Genomic DNA, 23,355 nt, shown 5'->3' on the forward strand with positions numbered 1-23,355 from the left:
ATGGTGTGGTGGCTCACGCCCATAATCCCACCACTTTGGGAGGCAGAGGCAGGAGGATCATGTGAGCTCAGGTGTTCAAGGCCAGCCTAGGCAATATACTGAGAGCCCCATCTCTATAAAAAATTTAAAAATTAGCCGGGCGTGGTGAGGCTCACCTGTAGTCCCAGCTACTCGGGAGGCTGAGGCCGGAGGATCGCTTGAGCCCAGGAGGTCAAGGGTGCAGTGAGCTGTGATTGTGCCACTACACTCCAGCCAGGGTGACAGAGAGAGACCCTGCCCCCCAAAAAGGGGGAGGGGGGAATGATACTTTCCCCCAAAAGATACTGAGATGATGCATACACAACCTTTAGCACACTGTCCAACACAAAGTAAGACCTACTTAAAGGATCTGTGTAACATTATAATCATATACTATGCTTCATTTTAAGTCGAGGACCAGATAGATTTATAAATTACATACTGTCAAAATTAAGTATTAAAAGTAGAGGAAAGGTAAGAGGATTTTGCAAATCAGATACAACTACAGCTTATCCTGAAAAGCCGACTGCCTACCTCTGAGGGAACAAGCCACTTCTCACCCTCAAGCTTGAGAGGGCTGTAGAAGCCCGCCCACCTCCACCGCCCCGAGGGCTCCGCCTCCAGGGCCGAGGGACGCAGGCCCAAGCCCCGCCCACTGGGGGGTGGGGGAGAGAGGCCCCGGTCACGTGAGCGGGGTGCGGAAGTCGTGTTTCAGGCGGCGTTCGTGATTGGCCGCGGCCGAGGGTCCCGGGGGTGGGGTCAGGCCCTCCGACGCTTCGGGAGGAGCCGGGACTGGAGGCTGCCGAGGGGGCCGGCGCCTGAGTCCGGGATTCGGACAGTGGTGCTGAGCGAGTGCTGGACCAGCGGCAGTCCTGTGCACCTGGCCTGCGCGCGTGCCCGCTGCTCGGCTTCCTCCAGACTAAGGCGCGGGCAGCTGCGGGAACAGGCGGGGTGGGCGGAGGGAGGCCGGGAGGCACGGGCGCCCTGTGCGCGGAGGAGGTGGAGGCGGCCGGGACCGGGACGCCATGTCCATGGAGGACCCCTTCTTTGTGGTGAAAGGGTGAGTGTCGGCCGAGGGCTCCACCGGAGGACGCGGTGGCGGTGCTGCCTGCCCGCACCTCCTAGGTCTTCTCGCAGTAGGGGGAGGGGAGGCAAGTTGGAGCTGGGGAGGGGGGACAGTGGAGACGGCTTAGTCTTGAGGGCCATGACCAAGCGTCCAGAGACGTTCCCTCCATCCCTACGTGGACCATGAAGCCACTGTCCCCAGCCAAGCCCCTGGTGGTGGGGGGCCCTTTTTGGCTTGTGCGCTGCGGTACAATTTGTTTGGGGGCCGAGGGGCTCAGCAGCTCTGCAGGTGGGGAAGGAGACACGCGGGTCCTGGCTCACACTGGCCGTCTAGTCGAGCATGGGACCTTGCTTCGAAGGAGCGAAAACAGCATCTGGGCAGGAAAAGGGAAATGGCCCTCCTGAGCTTTGTAGTTCGCATTGACCGGGGTGAGCTCCATTGTCCATTGAGTTTGGAGCGCTCGTCCGCAGACTGGCGAGACCACAACAAGCCCAGAGGCGTCTGAGCACGTTTGCTGGGAGGGAGGCGGGGGCGGGGGCCGTTCTGGGAGGCTGGGGAGCAGGGCACCGGAAGACAATTCAATGGGGGAGTTTTTACTGAGTAATGTGAGGAGAGGAAAGCAGTCGTTCATACTCAGTGATGATTTGGAAGGAAAACAAAATGAAACAAGCCAAACCAAACTTTCCTCAGCTTTTTATTAGCAACCGGAATTTTCTCACAGTGCTAAAGGAAATGAGTGTTGCTTGTTAACTCCTTGATTTCATCCAGGCTGTTTGACAGGTTTCTCCCATTTCTTCTGCCTTTCAGAATAGAAAGGACTGCCTTCTGTTCCCTTATAAGCTATCCTAACTCATCTTTGATTGCTCGATTGTTTCTTTGGAGATAGAATCTTCAACTGCACTTTGTAATATCCACTTCGTAGCCATTAAACACATGCAAGAAGATCAATTCTGATGTAACTTTTAGTTTCTTATTAGAAACTTGTCAGTTTTCTGTTTTAAATGTCAAACATGAAAAATCTGAAAACTGCAAAGTTCCCAGGTCGGTACTGATCACCACAGAATGTCCCTTGCTTTTTACTAGTTGCTGCTAGCTTCCTATTTCTGTAGTGGTGCAAGCTGGCCGTTGTATAGTCAAGTGTTGTAGAAAATTTAAATGGTATTTTGGGTGAAATACTTTATCGATTATGCAGTAAAATACATTTATACTACTTCTTAATATTTCCCTGGAAAGGTTTTTTTCTTCACCTTACTCTAATTTAGATGGGAAAATGCTGAGTTGTAAATTTACTGGTAATATGTGGCTCCTTACCTAGAAAATGTGATATTTATTAGAAGGATTGATTTAGGGGTTAATTTTTAAAATAGATGTTTTTTCCTTGATTGAAAGTTCTTAATGCTTAGGTTGGCAAAGGTTATCTCTGGCGGTAGAGATCAGAGATGATCAGAAATTTTTTGTTTGACTTTTTATGGAATTTGTCAAAAGCCTAAATTCTTCTGTCTTGGCATTTTTTTTTCTTGATGGTATCCAATACAGTCTACTAATGCTTGCTCACTGATTAAATATCACTACTTTATCGGAACATTGGCTTGGAGTTTTGATTGACTTTTACATCATTTTAGCTCCTGTCTTTAAGGTTCTTGAAGGAAAAGAGATTCTCAGTACCTTCTGCTGTGGAAAGGTAAAGTCACCCATGAAGGTGTATCCAGATTTTTGGGGAGTCATGTACCTGTGTTTATTAAAAGTATCAAAAATGCATTACACAGCATGCAAAAATTAAAGGTGCCTAAATTATGGCCCTTAGCCTAGGAGCTTCTGGTCTAATCTGAGAAACAAATTACCCCAAAATTAAATAGAAATGACAGGTGGCAAATGAATGAGTGTTGAAGTGAATGCTACAGATAAGTGCCCCAGGAGTTCAGAGAAAGGTAACTCCTTGGGAATTGTTAGAATTAGGAGAGTTTTTGGAGGCAGTAGTGTATCTTGAATTAGGTTTTGAAGATGGGCAGAATTTAGATAATCAGGCCTGTCTGTCTTACCTGGATGCTTATCAGAGTCTTTTTGATTGTTCTTCCTGCTTCTGGTCTCATCTCCTCTTTCAGCTGTCCTGGGATCTATTGGATCATTGCTGTCCAATAGAAGTATAATGCCAGCCATGTACGTCATTTTACATTTTCTAGTAGCCACAGTAAAATAAAAAGGAACAGGTGAAATTAATTCTAATGTAATCTCTAATACATTCAAAATATTCAACATGTGATTAATATAAAGATTATTGATGAGATATTTTACTTTTGTCTAAGTCTTCTAAATCTGATACATATTTTACACTTACTGCACATTTAAATTTGGACATTAAATTTTCATCGGAAATAATTGATCTGTATTTAAACTTCATTAAATACTCTTTTTTTTTTTTTTTTTTTTTTGAGACAGACTCTTGTTCTGTTGCCCAGACTGGAGTGCAGTGGTGCAATCACGGCTCACTGCAACCTCTGCCTCCCAGGTTCAAGCGATTCTTGCGCCTCAGCCTCCTGAGTAGCTGGGACTACAGGTGTGTGCCACCTCACCTGGCTAATTTTTGTATTTTTAGGACTACGGGCAGGGCACCCACCACCATGCCCGGCTAATTTTTTGTATTTTTTACTAGAGACGGGGTTTCACCATGTTAGCCAGGATGGTCTCGATCTCCTGACCTTGTGATCCACCTGTCTCGGCCTCCCAAAGTGCTGGGATTACAGGCGTGAGCCACCGCGCCCGGCCTACATACTCTTTAATTGTTCCAAACATACATGAAAGGTTTTTGATAACTGAATTGCATATCAGTTACCAAGTTTACATTAATTAAAATTTAATTTCTGTCACACTAGCCACATTTCCAGTCAGTAGTTGTATGTGGCTTCCGTGTTGGACAGCACAGTGTAAGCTTTTCTAGATTCCTAGGCAGGTGTACCCTACTTAATATTATTCAGTGGCTGCTGCTGGCCTGCAGAATAAAGTGCCAACACTTCCTGACCTCACTGATCTAGCCTCTGCTCTCCCTTAGCCTTAGTACTCCAGCAGTGCCAGACTCAATACAGTGACTGTGATTGCTGTACTGGATGCTCTTACTCTACATGCACCCACACTGCCTGATTCACCCACGCAGCTTTCTGGAGTCAGTGTAAGCATCTCCCTTGCCTCCAGGAAGTGCTTCCTTTGTCACCCCTAATTATTGGACCTCTTCCTCTGTCTCTCTTTCATTATTAGACTATGAGCTCTGAGGTTTGGGACTGTTTTTTTTTTTTTTTTTCTCTGTATTTCCAGCCTACACCTTGAATATATAGTGTAAATGTTGAACACATACTCTTTGTTGGTGGTGGTGATTGTGATGGAATGGTGCCTCATGGGTGAGAACACCACCAGCCAAAGGCCTAAGTTGGGCAATGTGTGTTAGAAATGATCTAGAAGGACAGCCCAGGTGGAGTAGACAGTTTAGGGAAGTAGTAGTAACAGCTCACATTTAAAGGATGCATCTCCAGTGCCAGGCATACATGTAAAGTGCTAAGTAAGCACTTTATATGAATTTTCACTCTGTAAAAACACCCATATGATGAATACTAGCCACATTTTAGAGATGAGAAGCTGAGGAAGTGTTAGAGGGGTTAACTTACTTGCCCAGGGTCACACAGCTAATAAGTGGTGTACTCAGGCTTCAAATTAGAACAACCTGATTTCACACTACTGTCAATACTTCCCAGTGCAGGTAAAATAGGGTCAAGTTATGTTGGCCTAAGGAGAATCTCATCTTGAGGCCATTACAGATTTTTAAAGCAAGGAAATGACATGAAATTAGGATTTTAGGAATATTGATTTGGTGGTAGTGTTGGATGCATCAATGTGAGGAAAGATGAAAAAGGAGACCAGTTAGAAAGCTGTTGTAACTTATACATGCAGTGGTTAGTGCTTGGAAGTTTGAAGCTCCTTTTGGGAGATTTTGACATTGTCAATGTCCTGTTCAGAACAGAATCCCACAGGGATTGCTCTTTTATCCTTATGAAGTAGGTATTATTTTTGTCATCATTTCACAAAAAGGAAAATGAAACTTAGTAAAAAACTTCAACTTTATAAGCTTGTACGTAGAAGGGCCAGGATTTATATATTTATTATAAATATATATTATATATATAATATGGTCATTTTAAAAATTGGGATTATACGTTATATATGGTTTTATCACTTTTTCTTTTCTTTTTTTTGGGACAGAGTCTTACTCTGTCGCCCAGGCTGGAGTGCAATGGCAATGGCGTGATCTCAGCTCACTGCAACCTCTACCTCCTGGGTTCAAGCGATTCTCCTGCCACACCCTCCCAAGTAGCTGGGACTACCAGTGTACACCACTATGCCTGGCTAATTTTGTATTTTTAGTAGAGATGGGGTTTCACCCTGTTAGCCAGGCTGGTCTTGAACTTTTGACCTCAGGTGATCCACACACCTTGGCCTCCCAAAGTGTTGGGATTATAGGCATGAGCCACCGCGCCTGGCCTGTTTTATGACGTTTTCATCTGTATTTCTTTATATCCTTCAGACTTCTGGGTGGCAGCTTTTAATGACTGCATTGTATTTTGTCATATAAATGTTCATCCTGGAAGATACATTATATTTATGATCACACTACAATTAATGTGGTGATAAGCCTACTTGTCATAGGTCTGTATTGCTGCTTCTGATTTTCATAGCCTGTATTCCTGGAGCATAATTGCTAATTCAGAGGGCAGGCACAGCAAAGCGTTTGATGCATACTACCACGTTGTCCTCCAGAATATTCCCCCCTGCCCCTCAAAGTGTTTGAGGGACCCAATTCCCTTGATTCCAGTACTGGGATTTTCATTTAAAAAAATCTTTACTAATCTACCGGGTGAAAATATCATATTTAAATCTTGTAGTCTTCATCTTTGTATTCAGTAAGGATGTACTCAGTGTTTGTTGAGTGAACCCATTTTGATTGTTGAGTTCTGTAGCTTTTTTCCTCCCTTGTTGGCAAGTTTTTAGAATTAGCCTCCTTTTAGAATTTGCAACTTCTAATCAGACAAACCCTGAAGAAAACCATGTAACTGAGCATGTGGAGACAGAGTATAAGTGAGCCACTCCTATGGATAAAAGGCACGAATACCATGGCTCTTTGCTATTTTATTGCTGTGGAGGTTTTGTGTGTCTGATGAGGATAGTTTTGTTTTGTTTTTTTTTTTTTTTTTTTGAGACGGAGTATCACTCTGTTGCCCAGGCTGGAGTGCAGTGGCGCGATCTCGGCTCACTGCAAGCTCCGCCTCCCGGGTTCACGCCATTCTTCTGCCTCAGCCTCCTGAGTAGCTGGGACTACAGGTGCCCACCACCACACCCGGCTAATTTTTTTTTTTTTTTCTATTTTCAGTAGATACGGGGTTTCACTGTGTTAGCCAGGATGGTCTTGATCTCCTGACCTCGTGATCCGCCCACCTCGGCCTCCCAAAGTGCTGGGATTACAGGCATGAGCCACCGCGCCCAGCCGAGGATGGTTTTTTTGTTTGTTTGTTTGTTTTTGAGACAGAGTCTCTGTCACCCAGGCTGGAGTGCAGTGGCCTCGTCTTGGCTCACTGCAACCTCCGCCTCCCGGGTTCAAGCACTTCTCCCTGCCTCTGCCTCCCGAGTAGCCCGCCACCACGCCCGGCTAGTTTTTGTATTTTTAGTAGAGACAGGGTTTCACCGTGTTGACCAGGCTGGTCTTGAACTCCTGACCTCAGGTGATCTGCCCGCCTCAGCCTCCCAAAGTGCTTGGATTACAGGCATGAGCCACCGCACCCAGCATGATAACAATTTTATTTCCAGGTTTTTGGCTGTGGATTGATGTTGAAATAATGACACAAGTAAGCTGATGAGTAAGATGGTATATGTTATGTTGTGTTCTTTAACCTTCTCTGTCTGCATATCTAGCTTTATTAACACTAGATTATGAGCTCCTTGAGGGCATCACGCATTCTATTCACTGTTGAAAAACTGTATTGGTATAGTCACTGTGAAAAAAATAACCCTTGTTTGTTAATTTTGGCCCAGTAAAATTGAATGTAAATCAAATTTAATACTTTCTAAAAAGCAGAATCCAGTGTTTCGTTGTAAGAACAAATTTGCAAGCCTTTATTATAAATTTGAGTGTTTAATATTATTTAGCTCCTTAGTTTGGAGAACACTATGCAGATAAGTGAAAGATATATTGTGTAAGATTTTGCAGTAGAGTTGAGATGCTGTGGAGATTGAAAAAAAAAGAAAGACCCATGCTGGGAATGCTGGTCAATCTGGGCCTTAAAGGAAGTGTCTGCTGAGGTGTAAGGCTCTTCTAGGCTGGGGAAACAACTGAGTGGAAGTCAAGAACCAGGAATGAGAAAGATAAAGATGGGAAGAAGACCTGCCAACTGAAACAGAATTTGTTTAGTGAGAAACCATGCTTGATACTAAAGTCAGCCAGTTTGGGTTAGGAGGAGGAGTGGGAGGGTGTTTGAATACCTGCCTGAGGAGTTTAAATTTAATCTGACTTCTATCATAAATTCTAAATCAGGAGGCAGTTTTTAAACTAGCAGTTGCTATTCACTTGCTTATAGTCAGCTTTTAAGGGTTTAAACCCAGATCTTCTGATTCTACAAAGAAAACAGATTTGTGGGCCAGGTGCGATGGCTCATGCCTGTAATCCAGCACTTTGGGAGGCCAAGGCAGGCGAATCATGAGGTCAGGAATTCGAGACCAGCCTGGCCAACATGGTGAAACCCCATCTCTACTAAAGATACAAAAAATTAGCTGGGTGTGGTGGTGGGCACCTGTAGTCCCAGCTACTTGGGAGGCTGAGGCAGGAGAATTGCTTGAACCCTCTTTTGCAGTGAGCTGAGATCACGCCACTGCACTCCAGCCCTGGTGACAGTGCAAAACTCCCTCTCAAAAAAAAAAAAGATTTGTGTGGAAGCTTTGCAAAAATGCAATTAAATAAGTCTTGGTAATAGAAAGTGTCTTATAATCAGGGTTGGAAGAACTTGAGGCAAGCAGCCTATATGTCTGAGCCCCAAGGTCTCTTATTTATGTTTAATGAGCACAAACTAGATTATCTTGAAAGTTCTTTCCAGATCTGAAAATTCAGTGATTGGATTTAAGTAGAGGTTGTGCAAGGTAAGGAGGAGGAGGAGTCAAAAATGACTCTTGTCTAGACAAGTGTTGAAACTTGGAAAATGGTGGCACTATTGGCTAAAATGAGGAAGCTAGAAAGGGAAGCAGATTTTTCTATTTTGTTTGTTTTGAATACATTATGTTCTGTAGGGAGGATATGATTAATTTGGTTTTAGGCAAATGGAATGATCCTATAGGCAGCTAAAAATATAGGAATTAAGCCTGGCTGAGTGGTTAGGGTTGGAAGTATAGTGGGGGAGTCATCAGCTTAAGAGGGGTGCTTTGAACTTGTGAATGCTGATGAGCACATAGAGGCCACAAAAAGAGTACTGAGAAACATTGGGATCCAGTGGAGGAAGAGGAAGGAGAAAACTGGTAGAAAACTAGAACAGCACAATGTCACAGAGACAGAGAAAGTGAGAGTTTCAAGCAAATAGATATAATGGGCCATAGTGTCAAGTGCACCAAAAATGAGGACAAGTTAAATTCACTCGTGACTTTGACCTGCAGTGTCATTGGTGGAGTTGTGGAAGCAGCAGTAAGTTAGGGTCAAAAATTGTATATAATTGCAGGTAACTGAGTAAAAATGATGTTTCATTTTCACAAGAGTAATTACAAAATATGTCACAGTGTGGTTGAATTTGGAAATGGCAATAAAGTCAAGTAAAGGGTGTGCATGTGTTTCCTTTCAAATACAAACGATGTGAATGTAGAAGTCAAGCAATAAAAAGAGCTCCTCTCTTTCTGGAGAGATGAGTGGTGAAACCAGGTTTGTGGGGTATGGGGCAGGAACCAGTTGGAGAAGAGTGAGGAGTGGGAGTCTGATGTGGTTGCAGAGGCTCACTCAACCTGAATTTTTCATGTTTCATTACTAGAATGGAAACTTTCAGCCTTGACTAGCCTCTTTTACTATATTGATGAAATGGGGATCCCTCTGTAAAGACTTGCAGAGTAGGTGCTGTCCCAGATAAAGGAGTTGTGGCAGATTGTATTTTTTCCATTGATGGCTGCACCAATAAATGTTCTGTCCTGTGTTGCTTTTCTTTCTTTTTTTTTTCTTTTTTTTTGAGATGGAGTCTTGCTCTGTCGCCCAAGCTGGAGTGCAGTGGCACAATCTTGGCTTACTGCAACCTTCGCCTCCTGGGTTCAAGCGATTCTTCTGCCTCAGCCTTCTGAGTAGCTGGGTTTACAGGTGCGTGCCACCACACCTGGCTAACTTTTGTATTTTTAGTAGAGACAGTTTGACTGTATTGGCCAGGCTGGTCTCGAACTCCTGACCTGGTGATCCACCCGCCTCGGCTTCCCAAAGTGCTGGGATTACAGGCGTGAGCCACCACACCCGGCTGTTTGTTTTTATTAAATTGTGAAGCTGGCATTCTTTTATCAAACTGGAGTTTGTATTCCCTTCCTTTGAACCTGGGCAGACCTTTATAAACTGCTTTGACTAGCAGATTGAAGCAGAAGTGACGCTGCTTGACTCCTGAAGCTTAAGTCATAAAAGACAACCACTATACCTTCCGTCTGCATCTTTCATCTTGGGACATAAGTATAGGCTACCCTGAGCTAACGTGTAACAAGTCCAGTTACATTGAAGCCACTCTGTGGCACGCATGAAGCATGCGTGCAGACTGTGGAGAGATAGAGAGATGTGATGCCTTTACAGCCCCAGCCTGTTTAATATTTTCAGCTGAGGTCCCAGACATTGTGGAACAGGGACAAGTCAGCTCTGCTGTGTCTGATTCCTGATCTACAGACTCCATGACATGATAAATGGTTGTTTTACACCACTAAATTTTGGGGTCATTGTTAAACAACCACGATAACTAGAACAGATGCCACTTCAGAGTCTGCCAGCATGGGCAAAGAAGAAAGGATAAATCAAAACGATGAAGCGGGAGGCCAAGGCAGGAGGATCACTTGAGGCCAGGAGTTTGAGATCAGCCTGGGCAACAGCGAGACCCTGTTTCTACAATAAATAAAAAAAATTAGCTTGGCATGGTAGTGTGCACCTGTAGTCCTAGCAACTTGGGAGGCTGAGACGGGAGAATCCTTTGAACCCAGGAATTCGAGATTACAGTGAGCTGTGATTGCACCACTCCACTCCAACCGGGGTGACAGTGAGACCCTGTCTCAACCACAACAGGAAAAAGGATGATGGGGGTTGTGGCTACACTTACGCAATTTGTTGGTACAACTGAATGACAAATACTGGGGAACAAAGCTCCCTAATGGCTGAGATACTCTTTCTTCTCATTTTACTTGGCAAACTTGGTTAGATACAAGTAAGAAAACTTTGTTATTTTTTTTTTTTAGACATCTGAATGTATTACTTGTGGCCCCAGAGGCTAGTTTGGTGGTGTACTAGATTGGGAGGTTGTATGGAAGAGGCTCAACTATCAATGACGAGGGATCAATGTTGGGCTAACTTCAAAAATAAATGAGGTTGGTTTGCCAGAATCAACTTTTTATTTATGAAGAATGGAAGAATTGGCTGGGCGCGGTGGCTCATGCCTGTAATACCAATACTTTGGGAGGTCAAGGTGGGTGGATCACCTGAAGTCAGGAGTTTGAGACCAGCCTGACCAACATGGAGAAACCCCGTCTCTACTAAAAATACAAAATTAGCCGGGCGTGGTGGTGCATGCCTGTAATCCCAGCTACTCGGGAGGCTGAAGCGGGGTAATCGCTTGAACCTGGGAGGCGGAGGTTGCGGTGAGCTGAGATTGTGCCATTGTACTCCAGCCAGGGCAACAAGAGTGAAATTCCATCTCAAAAAAAAAAAAGAATGGAAGAATCTGGATGCTTGGATGACTTATTTTGTTTTTCCCAAAAGATGCATTCTTCAAAGATGTGGGCAGTGTTTTTTCCATTTTTGACAGCTACTTACTGGGAAAGCTCTGCATTGCAAGTGGTCCTGTGGGCATTGTGGTGAATTGCCATGAAGAGCCTTCATTCTGGTGTCTGTAGGGAGTTTAATCCATGAGAAGATGACAGGTTCCATGATTTTGATGGGCTGTTTTGTAGACAGCAGGGAGGAAAAGCCACATCCCTAGAATTGCCAACACTGGCTCTTGGTATCTACGAAATGCTACCTGTATCAGATGAGACTGATTTGGGCAGCATGTGTGACGGATAGCACAAGATTTGCTTGATGTGTGGAGATAGCCGTCTTTCTCTTTCAAGGATTTGAAAAAGGCTTCCCTGGGTCAGCAGCTAAAACTATAATTCCTAGGAAAGTCATCAGCAAGTTTTCAGTGAAATGCTGCCAGATGTGATTCTCCAAGCTGTGGGTGAGCAGATTGTTATTTACCAAGAAGTTTGCTAAGCTGAAGAACTCTGACAATTCAAGGTATACCTGCTTCAAGGTATATACTGCTTCATGGTATATACTCTCTCATGGAAAGTTCTGGGTATCAAACTTTAATTTTTCTGATTACATAGTTGAGGAAAAAAATAGCTAAATCAGACATAAAGATAAGGGATGAAGAAGCACTATCTGTGATTGTCACCTTTCTGGAGACAGACAAAAATGGATCTCTGTCGCCTAAGCAGTCAGTAGTTGTATCTGCTCACTCAGCGGGAAGTGCTCCTCAAAGTGAAGTGCTCCTCCTCCCAAAGTGAAGTGCTCACACGGGCTAGTTGTGTAGAACAGACAACAGTGGTGGGTGGACATTTGTGGGTCATGCCTCACTAGCCAACTGATACTGAAACAACTCCCTTGCCTTTCCTGAGAAAGAAATGTGAAATCAAGTAGATGGGCACTTCTCTTATAAAAACCCTCACAAATCTCAAATAGGTGACATGATTATATGTTACTGTTTTATGAATTGACTTACTTGGAATGCCAAGTAATCTTCAGTTTTTAGTTGCAAGTACTTACAAGTGGTTCTGAATTGAGAGGGTTGTCTCCCTGGTTAGATTTGTACATTATTAGGTGTGTCTTGTGGCTCTTGAAGCTGTTAGAAATCCCACATGCTTTAGAAAATTCTGGTTACCATTAATAGTTGGCTTCCAAATAAGACTTGTGACCAACATTGTTTTCTGCTTCCAGTTCATGCCTTCTTTTTCAGGCTAACACTGAAATGATATTGGAAGAACAGTTGGGAGGTTTTCCACTTAGAGAGACCTCTTTGCTTGCTATTGAGATGGGATTCCCTGATACACTGCAGATTCTGGCTGTCTTTCAAGATCTGAGCCATTGCTGGCAGTTTCCACCTTTGTGATCCCTTAAAACATCCATCTTAAAAATGTAAAATAACGACTAGTTTACCTTTCTTATGTCTGTGTTACTAAATGAAAACTAAACATGAATCCTCTTTTTAAAAATAAGAGCTTTAGAGTGGAATAAGCCAAGTTGCTGGTCAGGCCTGTAGGGTGCTGAGCTTTATTCTGCAATTGCTTTGTAACATTTTTCTAATTCCTGCCATTTCTTTCATTTTTTCCTCAGGACATGCTTTGCTTCTTGCATACTTAAGGATTCCTTGGCTTCACACTCAGTGCTACTAGAATCCACCCATGCACACTCCTCAACTCCAGTCTAACAGTGTCTTAAGACATTGTAGTTCTGAAAGCATGGCCTGTAAATCACAAGGGATCCCCAAGATCCTTTCACAGAAAGATCCACCAGCTCAAAACTCTTTTCATGATAATATTCAGATATTATCTGCCTTTTTCACCATGTTGACATTTGCACTGATGGTGCCAAAAAAAGCTGTGGTGGCTAAAACTCCTGGTGCCTTACCAAAAATCAAGGCAGTGGTGTCGTGCCATGCTTTCTGTGGTATTCCTCATCAGCTTGTACTAACAGTAAAAAAAAAAGAAAAAAAAGAGTCATATTCCCCTAAGAATATTCTTCATGAGGCTGGGCGCGGAGGCTCACACCTGTAATCCTAGCACATTAGGAGGCTGAGCCGGTTGGATCACTTGAGGTCAGGAGTTTGCGACCAGCCTGGCCAACATAGTGAAACTCCGTTTCTACTAAAAATATGAAAATTAGCTGAGTGTGGTGGCGTGTACCTATAATATCAGCTACTCGGGAGGCTGAGGCAGGAGAATCGATTGAACCTGGGAGGTGGAGGTTGCAGTGAGCTGAAATGGCACCACTGCACTCCAGTCTGGTTGACAGAGTGAGATTCTGTCTCAAAAAAAAAAATATTCTTCATGAAACAGTAAAAATTAATAATTTTATAAAATCTTGACCCTCAAGTATAATTTTTCTCATTTTTTAAAGTTATAATTTACCTACAATAAAAAGCAACCTTTTTGGTGTACACTTCTGTGAAAATGACAAATTCATATAGTTGTGTAATCATCACTTCCACAAGCAGGATATAGCACAGATCCATCACCCCAAAACGTTTCTCTGTATGCCTTCTGGTCCTTCCCCCATGTCGAGCACCTGGCAAACACTGAACTGTTTTCTGTTCTTATAATTTTGCCTTTTCTGGAATGTTATGTCAGTGAAATCGTATAGTACATGGCCTTCTGAATCTAGCTTTTTTCACTTAGCCTAATGCATTTGAGATTCATCTATGTTGTTATATGTAGCTGTAGTTTGTTCCTTTTTATTGCTGAATAGTATTCTGTTATACATATATACTGCACATTATCCACTCATTAGTTGAAGGACATGTGGGTTGTTTACAATTTTTGGCTGTTATTAATAAAGCTACTGTAAAAAGGTGCAGGCTGTGTGAACATAAGTTTTCATTTCACTTAGGAGTGGGACTTTGGGGTATGGTAAACATATGTTCAAGAAACAACCAAACTCTCTTCCAAATGGCTGTACTATTGTGCTTTCCACCAGTAAGGTATGAGAATTCCAGTTACCCAACACCTTTCCAGCATGTTGCATTGTCATTTTGTTTTCATTTTAATCCATTCTAAATATGTAGTAGTATCTAATTGAAGATTTAATTTGCATGTCATTAATGATATTGGGCATCTTTTCCTGTGCTATTTGTCATATGTATGTCTTTGGTGAAGTGACGGGTCAAATCTTTTGCTTTTTTTTTTTTTTTTTTTTGGAAACAACAGTCTTGCTCTGTCACCCAGATTGGAGTGCAATGGCACGATCTCGGTTCACTGCAACCTCTGCCTCCCAGGTTCAAGTGATTCTGCTGCCTCAGCCTCCTGAGTAGCTGGGATTACAGGCACCCACCACCATGCCCGGCTAATTTTTTTGTATTTTTAGTAGAGATGGGGTTTTACCATGTTGGTCAGGCTGGTCTTGAACTCCTGACCTCAAGTGATCCACCTGCCTTGGCCTCCCAATGTGCTGTGATTACAGGCATGAGCCACTGCACCTGGCTTTGTTTAATTGGGTTTTTCTTATTAAGTTTTGAGAGTTTTAAAAATATATATTCTGGATATGTCATTAATCAGATATATAATTTGTAAATATCTTCTCCCTTAGTATATATTTTAATATTCCACTGGCAAAATGGAAGTGTGCGTGAAGCATTTTTGTGATGTATTGTTAAATAAAATGGTTGTCTCTAGGAAAAGCACTTATGTGATTGAGTTGTGAGTTGAAATAGCTGTTTTCCCCCCCGCAGCAAAATCTCATTTTTACTGGAGAGAATGACAAACTGGTTTCTCAGACTTGCAGGCTTTCTCAAATCTCAAATTTATCTAAAAAATTCTCGAGATATTTTCTCACAAATGAATGAGGTGAACCTGTCACTTCATGGAAAATAAATGACAGTATTTTTACCAGTGATAAAATTAGAGCCTTTTGTTTAAAAAAAAAAAAAAACAGAATTTTGGAAAGCCTATATCAACTACTGTGCTCTTACAGATTTCCAATACTTAAGTTTTTCTGATGAAACTGGTGGTGATAATAACAAATATGATTTTGGATACTGTGTATTGAAATGAGCTGGCATTTGGAGGTTCTGCAATACTCAGTAGACTAATACTTTCCTAATGACCAGTATGTGATGTTATAAAATCATCCAAAAGTAAAAGATCCAAATTACAGATTGAGCATCTCAAATATGAAATGTTCCAAAATCCAAAACTTTTTAAGCACCAACAAGATGCTCAAAAGAAATACTCATTGGGGCATTTTGAATTTTGGATTTTCAGATTGGGGTGCTCAACTGGTAAGTACAATGCTAATATTCTAAATCTGGAAAAATCCCAAACATTTCTGGTCCCAAGCATTTTGGATAACGGAATCTCAGCCTGTACAAGATTGACCAATGGATCATAGTATAAGGGAAACAAAGCGCCCTAATGACTGAGATACTCCTTCCCATTTTACTTGGTAAGCTAAGAAAAACAAGAAAATTATTACCGTAAAATAAGAAAATCTAAAAAGTTCTTTAATAGAGTTTTAGGATCCACATTGCAGCTAACCTTTAACAGCCAGTTGTCAAGTTTTGGTATACTGTCAAAAAAGTATACTATCGAAAAAGTACATCCACAATTGTCCGAAAAGACTATTAAAATTCTCCTCCCTTTTCCAGGTATGTATCTGTATGAGGCTGGATTCTCATCATATGCTTCTACCAAAATGTATGTCCACAGACTGATGGTAGAAGTGGATATGAGAATCCACATTTATTGAAGAGATTTGCACAAATGCAAAACAATGCCATTCTCACTACATTTTTTTTGTTTTAGAATTTTTAAAATAAAAACATCGTTAACATATAAGCTCACATTTTAAAGTTGACAAATATTTTTAAAATGTCTGTTTGAATTCCTAATATAGTAAATAGATTAGATACATAGTACACATAACTCTGAGCTCTTCGGGGTCTTCAGTAGTTTTGAAGAGTTCAAAGGAGTCTCCTGAGACCAAAGAAGTTCATAGATTGCTACTTAGAATTTAATTCCAGCATCATCATTGTGTACTGGTGGTGGAGAACAAACCTAAGCCCTAGCCCAAGGCTTCTTGGTTTGAGGCTTCTAGTTCTCAAGAAGGAATTCATATTTACTTTACAGAATTGATATATTTTATATTTTTTAAAAGATGTGTTTACAGATAACCTCTTTAACTCTGTCTTCCATTATCATAAATGATACTCAGTACTTACAAATAAACCAATGCAATCAGCCATCCATCTCTGTGGGTTCCAAATCTGTGGATTCAGCCAACTCAGGATTGAATGTATTCAGTAAAAAAAGAATGGTTGCATCCCTACTGAACATGTACAGACTTTTTTTTTCTTGTTCCCTAAACAATACAGTATAACAGCAATTTACATAGCATTTAAATTACATTAGGTATTATAAATAATCTAGAGATGATTTGAAGTATGTAGGAGGATGTGCGTAGGTTATATGCAAATACTATGCCACTTTATGTAAGGACTTCAGCATCTGCAGATTTGGTATCCTGTGGAGGTCCTGGAACCAATCCCCTAAGGATGCCAAAGGATGACTTACTTTGCATTAAGGAATGATACATAGCTCTTTCTCCACCAAATCACCCAGATCCCATAAAGAGTAAAGAAAGTAGATTTTCACCTCACTTAATTCTTCCCCATTTTATCTTAAATAGGGTTTCTCATTAGCACTGAAAGTCTAAAGGCTGACATGAAAGGAACAATGAGGTGACTTGCCTAAGCCTTAAACTAGATGAATAGACCTTGGTAGATTTGTTGTCCATATAGTTTGCTTATTTACTCAGCCTGCACCTAGAAGCTGTATTCTCTGTTTAACGTTCAGCGTCTTAGCTCTCATCAGTATGCCACAGACCTAAATATTGTAAGGTGCTTTTTTTTTTTTTTTTTTTTTTTTATTGATCATTCTTGGGTGTTTCTCGCAGAGGGGGATTTGGCAGGGTTACAGGACAATAGTGGAGGGAAGGTCGGCAGATAAGCAAGTGAACAAAGTTCTCTGGTTTTCCTAGGCAGAGGACCCTGCGGCCTTCCGCAGTGTTTGTGTCCCTGGGTACTTGAGATTAGGGAGTGGTGATGGCTCTTAACGAGCATGCTGCCTTCAAGCATCTGTTTAACAAAGCACATCTTGCACCGCCCTTAATCCATTCAACCCTGAGTGGATACAGCACATGTTTCAGAGAGCACAGGGTTGGGGGTAGGGTCACAGATCAACAGGATCCCAAGGCAGAAGAATTTTTTCTTAGTACAGAACAAAATGAAAAGTCTCCCCTGTCTACCTCTCTCCACACAGACACGGCAACCATCCAATTTCTCAATCTTTTCCCCACCTTTCCCCCCCTTCCATTCCACAAAACCGCCATTGTCATCATGACCCGTTCTCAATGAGCTGTTGGGTACACCTCCAAGACGGGGTGGTGGCTGGGCAGAGGGGCTCCTCACTTCCCAGTAGGGGCGGCCGGGCAGAGGTGCCCCTCACCTCCCGGACGGGGCGGCTGGCCGGGCAGGGGGCTGACCACCCCCACCTCCCTCCTGGACGGGGCGGCTGGCTGGGCAGAGGGGCTCCTCACTTCCCAGTAGGGGCGGCCGGGCAGAGGCGCCCCTCACCTCCCGGATGGGGCGGCTGGCCAGGCGGGGGGCCGAACCCCCACCTCCCTCCCGGACAGGGCGGCAGGCTGGGCGGTGGGCTGACCCTCCCACCTCCCTCCCGGACGGGGCGGCTGGCCAGGCGGGGGGCTGACCCCCCACCTCCCTCCCGGACAGGGCGGCAAGCTGGGCGGTGGGCTGACCCCCCCACCTCCCTCCCGGACGGGGCGGCTGGCCGGGCTGAGGGGCTCCTCACTTCCCAGTAGGGGCGGCCGGGCAGAGGCGCCCCTCATCTCCCGGACGGGGCGGCTGGCCGGGCGGGGGGCTGACCCCCCCACCTCCCTCCCGGACGGGGCGGCTGGCCGGGCGGGGGGCTGACCCCCCCCAACCTCCCTCCCGGACAGGGCGGCTGGCCGGGCGGGGGGCTGACCCCCCCACCTCCCTCCCGGACGGAGCGGCTGGCCGGGCAGAGGGGCTCCTCACTTCCCAGTAGGGGCGGCCGGGCAGAGGCGCCCCTCACCTCCCGGACGGGGCGGCTGGCCAGGCGGGGGGCTAACCCCCCACCTCCCTCCCGGACGGGGCGGCTGGCCGGGCGGGGGGCTGACCCCCCCACCTCCCTCCCGGACGGGGCAGCTGGCCGGGCGGGGGGCTCCTCACTTCCCAGTAGGGGCGGCCGGGCAGAGGTGCCCCTCACCTCCCGGACGGGGCGGCTGGCCAGGTGGGGTGCTAACCCCCACCTCCCTCCTGGACAGGGCGGCAGGCTGGGCGGTGGGCTAACCCCCCCACCTCCCTCCTGGACGGGGCGGCTGGCCGGACGGGGTGGCTGGCCGGGCGGGGGGCTGACCCCCCCACCTCCCTCCCGGACGGGGCGGCTGGCCGGGCGGGGGGCTGACCCCCCCACCTCCCTCCCGGACGGAGCGGCTGGCCGGGCAGAGGGGCTCCTCACTTCCCAGTAGGGGCTGCCGGGCAGAGGCGCCCCTCACCTCCCGGACGGGGCGGCTGGCCAGGTGGGGGGCTAACCCCCCACCTCCCTCCCGGACGGGGCGGCTGGCCGGGCGAGGGGGCTCCTCACTTCCCAGTAGGGGCGGCCGGGCAGAGGTGCCCCTCACCTCCCGGATGGGGCGGCTGGCCAGGTGGGGGGCTAACCCCCCCACCTCCCTCCCGGACGGGGCGGCTGGCGGGGTGGGGGGTTGACCCCCCCACCTCCCTTCCGGACGGGGTGGCTGGCCGGGCGGGGGGCTGACCCCCCCACCTCCCTCCCGGACGGAGCGGCTGGCCGATCAGAGGGGCTCCTCACTTCCCAGTAGGGGCGGCCGGGCAGAGGCGCCCCTCATCTCTCGGACCGGGTGGCCGGCCAGGCGGGGGTCCGAACCCCCACCTCCCTCCTGGACAGGGCGGCAGGCTGGGCGGTGGGCTAACCCCCCCACCTCCCTCCCGGAAGGGGCGGCTGGCCGGACGGGGCGGCTTGCCGGGCGGGGGGCTGGCCCCCCCACCTCCCTCCCGGACGGGGCGGCTGGCCGGGCGGCGGGCTGGCCCCCCCACCTCCCTCCCGGACGGGGTGGCTGGCCGGGCGGGGGGCTGACCCCCCCACCTCCCTCCCGGACGAGGTGGCTGCCGGGCGGAGATGCTCCTCACTTCCCAGACGGGGTGGCTGCCGGGCGGAGGGGCTCCTCACTTCTCGGGCGGGGCGGCTGCCGGGCGGAGGGGCTCCTCACTTCTCAGACGGGGCGGCCGGGCAGAGACGCTCCTCACATCCTGGACGGGGCGGCAGGGCAGAGGTGCTCCCCACATCTCAGATGATGGGCGGCCGGGCAGAGCCGCTCCTCACTTCCCAGATGTGATGGCGGCCGGGAAGAGACGCTCCTTGTTTCCTAGATGGGATGGCGGCCGGGCAGAGAGGCTCCTCACTTTCCAGACTGGGCAGCCAGGCAGAGGGGCTCCTCACTTTCCAGACTGGGCAGCCAGGCAGAGGGGCTCCTCACATCCCGGACGATGGGCGGCCAGGCGGAGACGCTCCTCACTTCCCAGACGGGGCGGCAGCCGGGCAGAGGCTGCAATCTCGGCACTTTGGGAGGCCAAGGCAGGCGGCTGGGAGGTGGTTGTAGCGGGCCGAGATCACGCCACTGCACTCCAGCCTGGGCACCATTTGAGCACTGAGTTAACCAGACTCTGTCTGCAATCCCGGCACCTCGGGAGGCCGAGGCTGGCAGATCACTCGCGGTTAGGAGCTGGAGACCAGCCCGGCCAACGCAGCGAAACCCCGTCTCCACCAAAAAAATACGAAAACCAGTCAGGTGGGGCGGCGCGCGCCTGCAATGGCAGGCACTCGGCAGGCTGAGGCAGGAGAATCAGGCAGGGAGGTTGCAGTGAGCTGAGATGGCAGCAGTACCGTCCAGCTTCGGCTCGGCATCAGAGGGAGACCGTGGAAAGAGGGGAGAGGGGAGAGGGGAGAGGGGAGAGGGGAGAGGGGAGAGGGAGAGGGAGAGTGTAAGGTGCTTTTTTTCATTTTTGTTAGTGCTTTCTTTTTTCCAGTACTTGAAACATCAGAGGGTATAGGATGCGTGTGAATTCTGTTTTAAAGCCATAGACAACAAACACCCTAATCAGCTAGAACACGTTTTTGTGGTCTTTGTTCCAGAAGAAATCATAGAAGGATCAAAACAGTTCTTATAGTTCAGGAGCAGTGGGATTATCATCTTTGAACATGAGAGACCATATGATTATAAAATGACTCCTTTTTGGCTTTTATATGTGGTAGTATTAGATTATAACATTTAAATAGTGGATATTGGCCCAATGGTGGGGGTAAAAGTTCTTAAAATCTTGTGACTATATCTAATCTAAAAGCATGCTAGATCATAGCACTTAATGGCCTAGTCTCATTCTCTAAACAAGAAAAACACTAATCTGGCTGGGCATGGTGGCTCATGCCTGTAATCCTAGCACTTTGGGAGGCTGAGGCAGGTGGATCACCTGAGATCAGGAGTTCGAGACCAGCCTGGCCAATCTGGTGAAACCCCGTCTCTACTAAAAATACAAAAATTAGCCAGGCATGGTGGCGGGCGCCTGTAATCCCAGCTACTCGGGAGGCTAAGGCAGAAGAGTCACTTGAACCCGGGAGGTGGAGGTTGCAGTGAGCCGAGATCGCACCATTTCGCTCCAGCCTGGGCAAAAGAGTAAGACTCCCTCTCAAAAACAAAACAAAAACAAACACTAATCTGGTATATGGTATTGCTTAATTAAGGAAAGTAGGTATATTTAAAGCTAATAATGTTTGGAAATTGAATGAGATTTTGGGTTTAAGAATTTCTCGGATTAAAATACTTAACTTATAATAAAATGGTAGCTATGTAAGAGTAGCCTTCCCTCCAGCATTCTCATTCCTCCCACACCAAGAAAAGAAAGACCATATTAGGAATTATCATCTGAGTATAAATTATTAATACTATCACACCAAGTGGAAGCATGTGGGAATGCTCATTGCCCTTTAGTTAATTTGTAGGATTGCTTCATTATACTTTTACGTATAGTCTGTTCAGAGAAAAATATTAAATTTGTCCTTCCCCAACAAACTTGATATTGTAGCTGCTTAAATAATGGCTATTGTATTCCAAGCATCAGCTGAGAACATAATACTCAGACTGTGTATCAAAGTTTTGAACTTTGATATTTGTCTGTGAAGAGCCTTCTGTGGGAATGATGGTTGCTGAGTATGGTGTATGATCATAAATGTTAACCTAAATCATGCAGTAACTTGACCATGGAATGTTGTCTGTGATTTCTCTCCTTTGCCTCATCTTGATTACAGAGAGGTACAGAAAGCAGTCAACACTGCCCAGGGATTGTTTCAGAGATGGACAGAGCTCCTCCAGGACCCCTCCACAGCAACAAGGGAAGAAATCGACTGGACCACCAATGAGCTGAGAAACAACCTCCGGAGCATAGAGTGGGATCTAGAGGACCTTGATGAAACCATTAATATCCTTTTCTGTGGTGTGTGTGCCATTCGGGATAAATAGACAAATGGACAAGTTTTTCTCCAGTTGTTTCCAGTATGTAGATGAAACATTTTATAATCGATTAATGTTTGTTGCTCTTACTTTTGTACCATGACATGTTTAAAGTATTTGCCCAGTAAGTTAAGGTACAGTAGCCAAATTCTTATACAGTGTGTGACAAATCCTGTACTATAAATGTATATATATATAAAGGCAGCATAGTGTAATGATTATGACTCTGGACCCTGGAGTCAGATTTCTGGTGTTCAAGTCCTGGCTCCACCAATGTAAAGGGAAAAAAAAAACCCTTTTTTTCTTTTTTTTTTAAGTCGCTACCCTCACACTCAAGTCGGTATGATATTTCTGACACTGTCTACTTGGAGATAGCATCAGGTCCACAGGTTAAGAGCTCAGTCCCACAAGACTGCCCCCACTTCAGATGCCAGTTGCAAGCCCTAGGTTGTGACCAGTGCTTCCAACTGACCACGTATAGATTGGAGTTCCCACGACCCCCTCCATAGATCGAATTAATTTAATTTGCAAGAGCAGCTCACAGAACTCTGGGAAACAGTTTCCTTAGGTTTATCCATTTGTTGTAAAGGATATTACAAAGGATACAGATGAATGACCGGATGGAAGAGATGCATGCAAGGTATGGGAGAAAAGGTGCAGCACTTCCAGGCCCTCTTCAGGTGCCTCCAGGAACCTCCACATGTTCACCTATCTGGAAGCTTCCTGAACTCTGTCCTTTTGGTGTTTGTGGAGGATTCGTTTCGTAGGCATGATTGATCACATCAGTTGGCCATTGGTGATCAACTCAGCCTTCAGCCCCTTTCCCCTGGGGTGGGGTTAAGCAGGGGGCTGAAAGCTTCAACTGTCTAATCACATGGTTGGTTTCTCTGGGGACCAGCCCCTCATCCTGAGGCTATCTAGAAACCCCCAGCCATCAATTATTCCATTAACATACAAAAGATACTCATCTGGAGATTCCAAGGGATCAAGGAGCTGTGTGCCAGAAATGAGGGGCAGAGACCGAATTTGCATTTATTACAGTATCACAACCAGTTACCATGTGACTTGGGCTCATCACTTAACCTCCTGTGCTTCAGTTTCCTCTTTAGTGGAAAGTTAGGATAACAAGAGTACCTAGCTCATAGGATTATTGGGATTATACAGGTAAAGAGTTTAGAATGGCATCTGGCACACAGCTTATGTAATAGTGTTAGCAGTCATTATCATATAGAGGTCCATACAGGCCAGTGTTACACTTCGGTAATTAGAGATCAAAAAATCTTTTTGTAGACTGTCTTCATGTTTAAGAAGTGATGTTACAATGCTACCGTCCATTGAAGAGACGTCTTGTTCCATGAAACTGCATTTAGTAAAAGCAGATCTGTTCTGCTAATTCATGGTATTGATGTGAAGTAAGTCCACTGATCTGACTCATGCACTGGAGAACTGTAAAAACTTCATTATATAGCCTTTTTTTTCAACTGGAAATCCCACTTAACCAAAACTTTAGGTGGAAGATATGCCACTTGCATGTTCTGAGTTCTGTTTTGTTTTTTCCCTAAGTGAGATAAAACATCAAGGAAACCAGCTTCTGTCAGGATCACCTTATAGTTAGCACAGGTTCGTATGCAGTTGATACATGGAGTAAATAATTTTTGTT

The 23,355-nt window shown here is 45.7% G+C and overlaps 2 protein-coding genes across 6 annotated transcripts in view; one reads left to right on the forward strand and one right to left on the reverse strand.

Moving 5' to 3' along the window:
- Positions 1-749, reverse strand: part of LOC101150279 (major histocompatibility complex class I-related gene protein) — a 32,481-nt gene extending 31,732 nt beyond the window's left edge. Inside the window, exon 1 of one of the 2 annotated variants that reach the window (XM_055367016.2) lies at positions 553-749. The gene's annotated coding sequence lies outside the window, so the exon portion shown is untranslated. The remainder of the gene's footprint in view (positions 1-552) is intronic. The other variant, XM_063710340.1, reaches the window with a different exon arrangement.
- Positions 750-772: 23 nt separating this feature from the next.
- The window catches only part of STX6 (syntaxin 6), a 53,150-nt gene continuing 30,567 nt past the window's right edge, over positions 773-23,355 (forward strand). The window contains exons 1-2 of one of the 4 annotated variants that reach the window (XM_004028001.4): positions 773-1,078; positions 21,494-21,663. In XM_004028001.4, the coding sequence (XP_004028050.3) occupies positions 1,044-1,078; positions 21,494-21,663 (205 nt within the window). In that variant the 5' untranslated portion in view covers positions 773-1,043. Of the gene's footprint in view, positions 1,079-21,493; positions 21,738-23,258; positions 23,316-23,355 lie in introns of those variants that run through there. The other 3 variants (XM_063710356.1, XM_063710354.1, XM_063710355.1) reach the window with 3 other exon arrangements.

The sequence above is a fragment of the Gorilla gorilla genome, chromosome 1 (genome assembly GCF_029281585.2).
Source record: "Gorilla gorilla gorilla isolate KB3781 chromosome 1, NHGRI_mGorGor1-v2.1_pri, whole genome shotgun sequence".
NCBI classification, from domain to species: domain Eukaryota; kingdom Metazoa; phylum Chordata; class Mammalia; order Primates; family Hominidae; genus Gorilla; species Gorilla gorilla.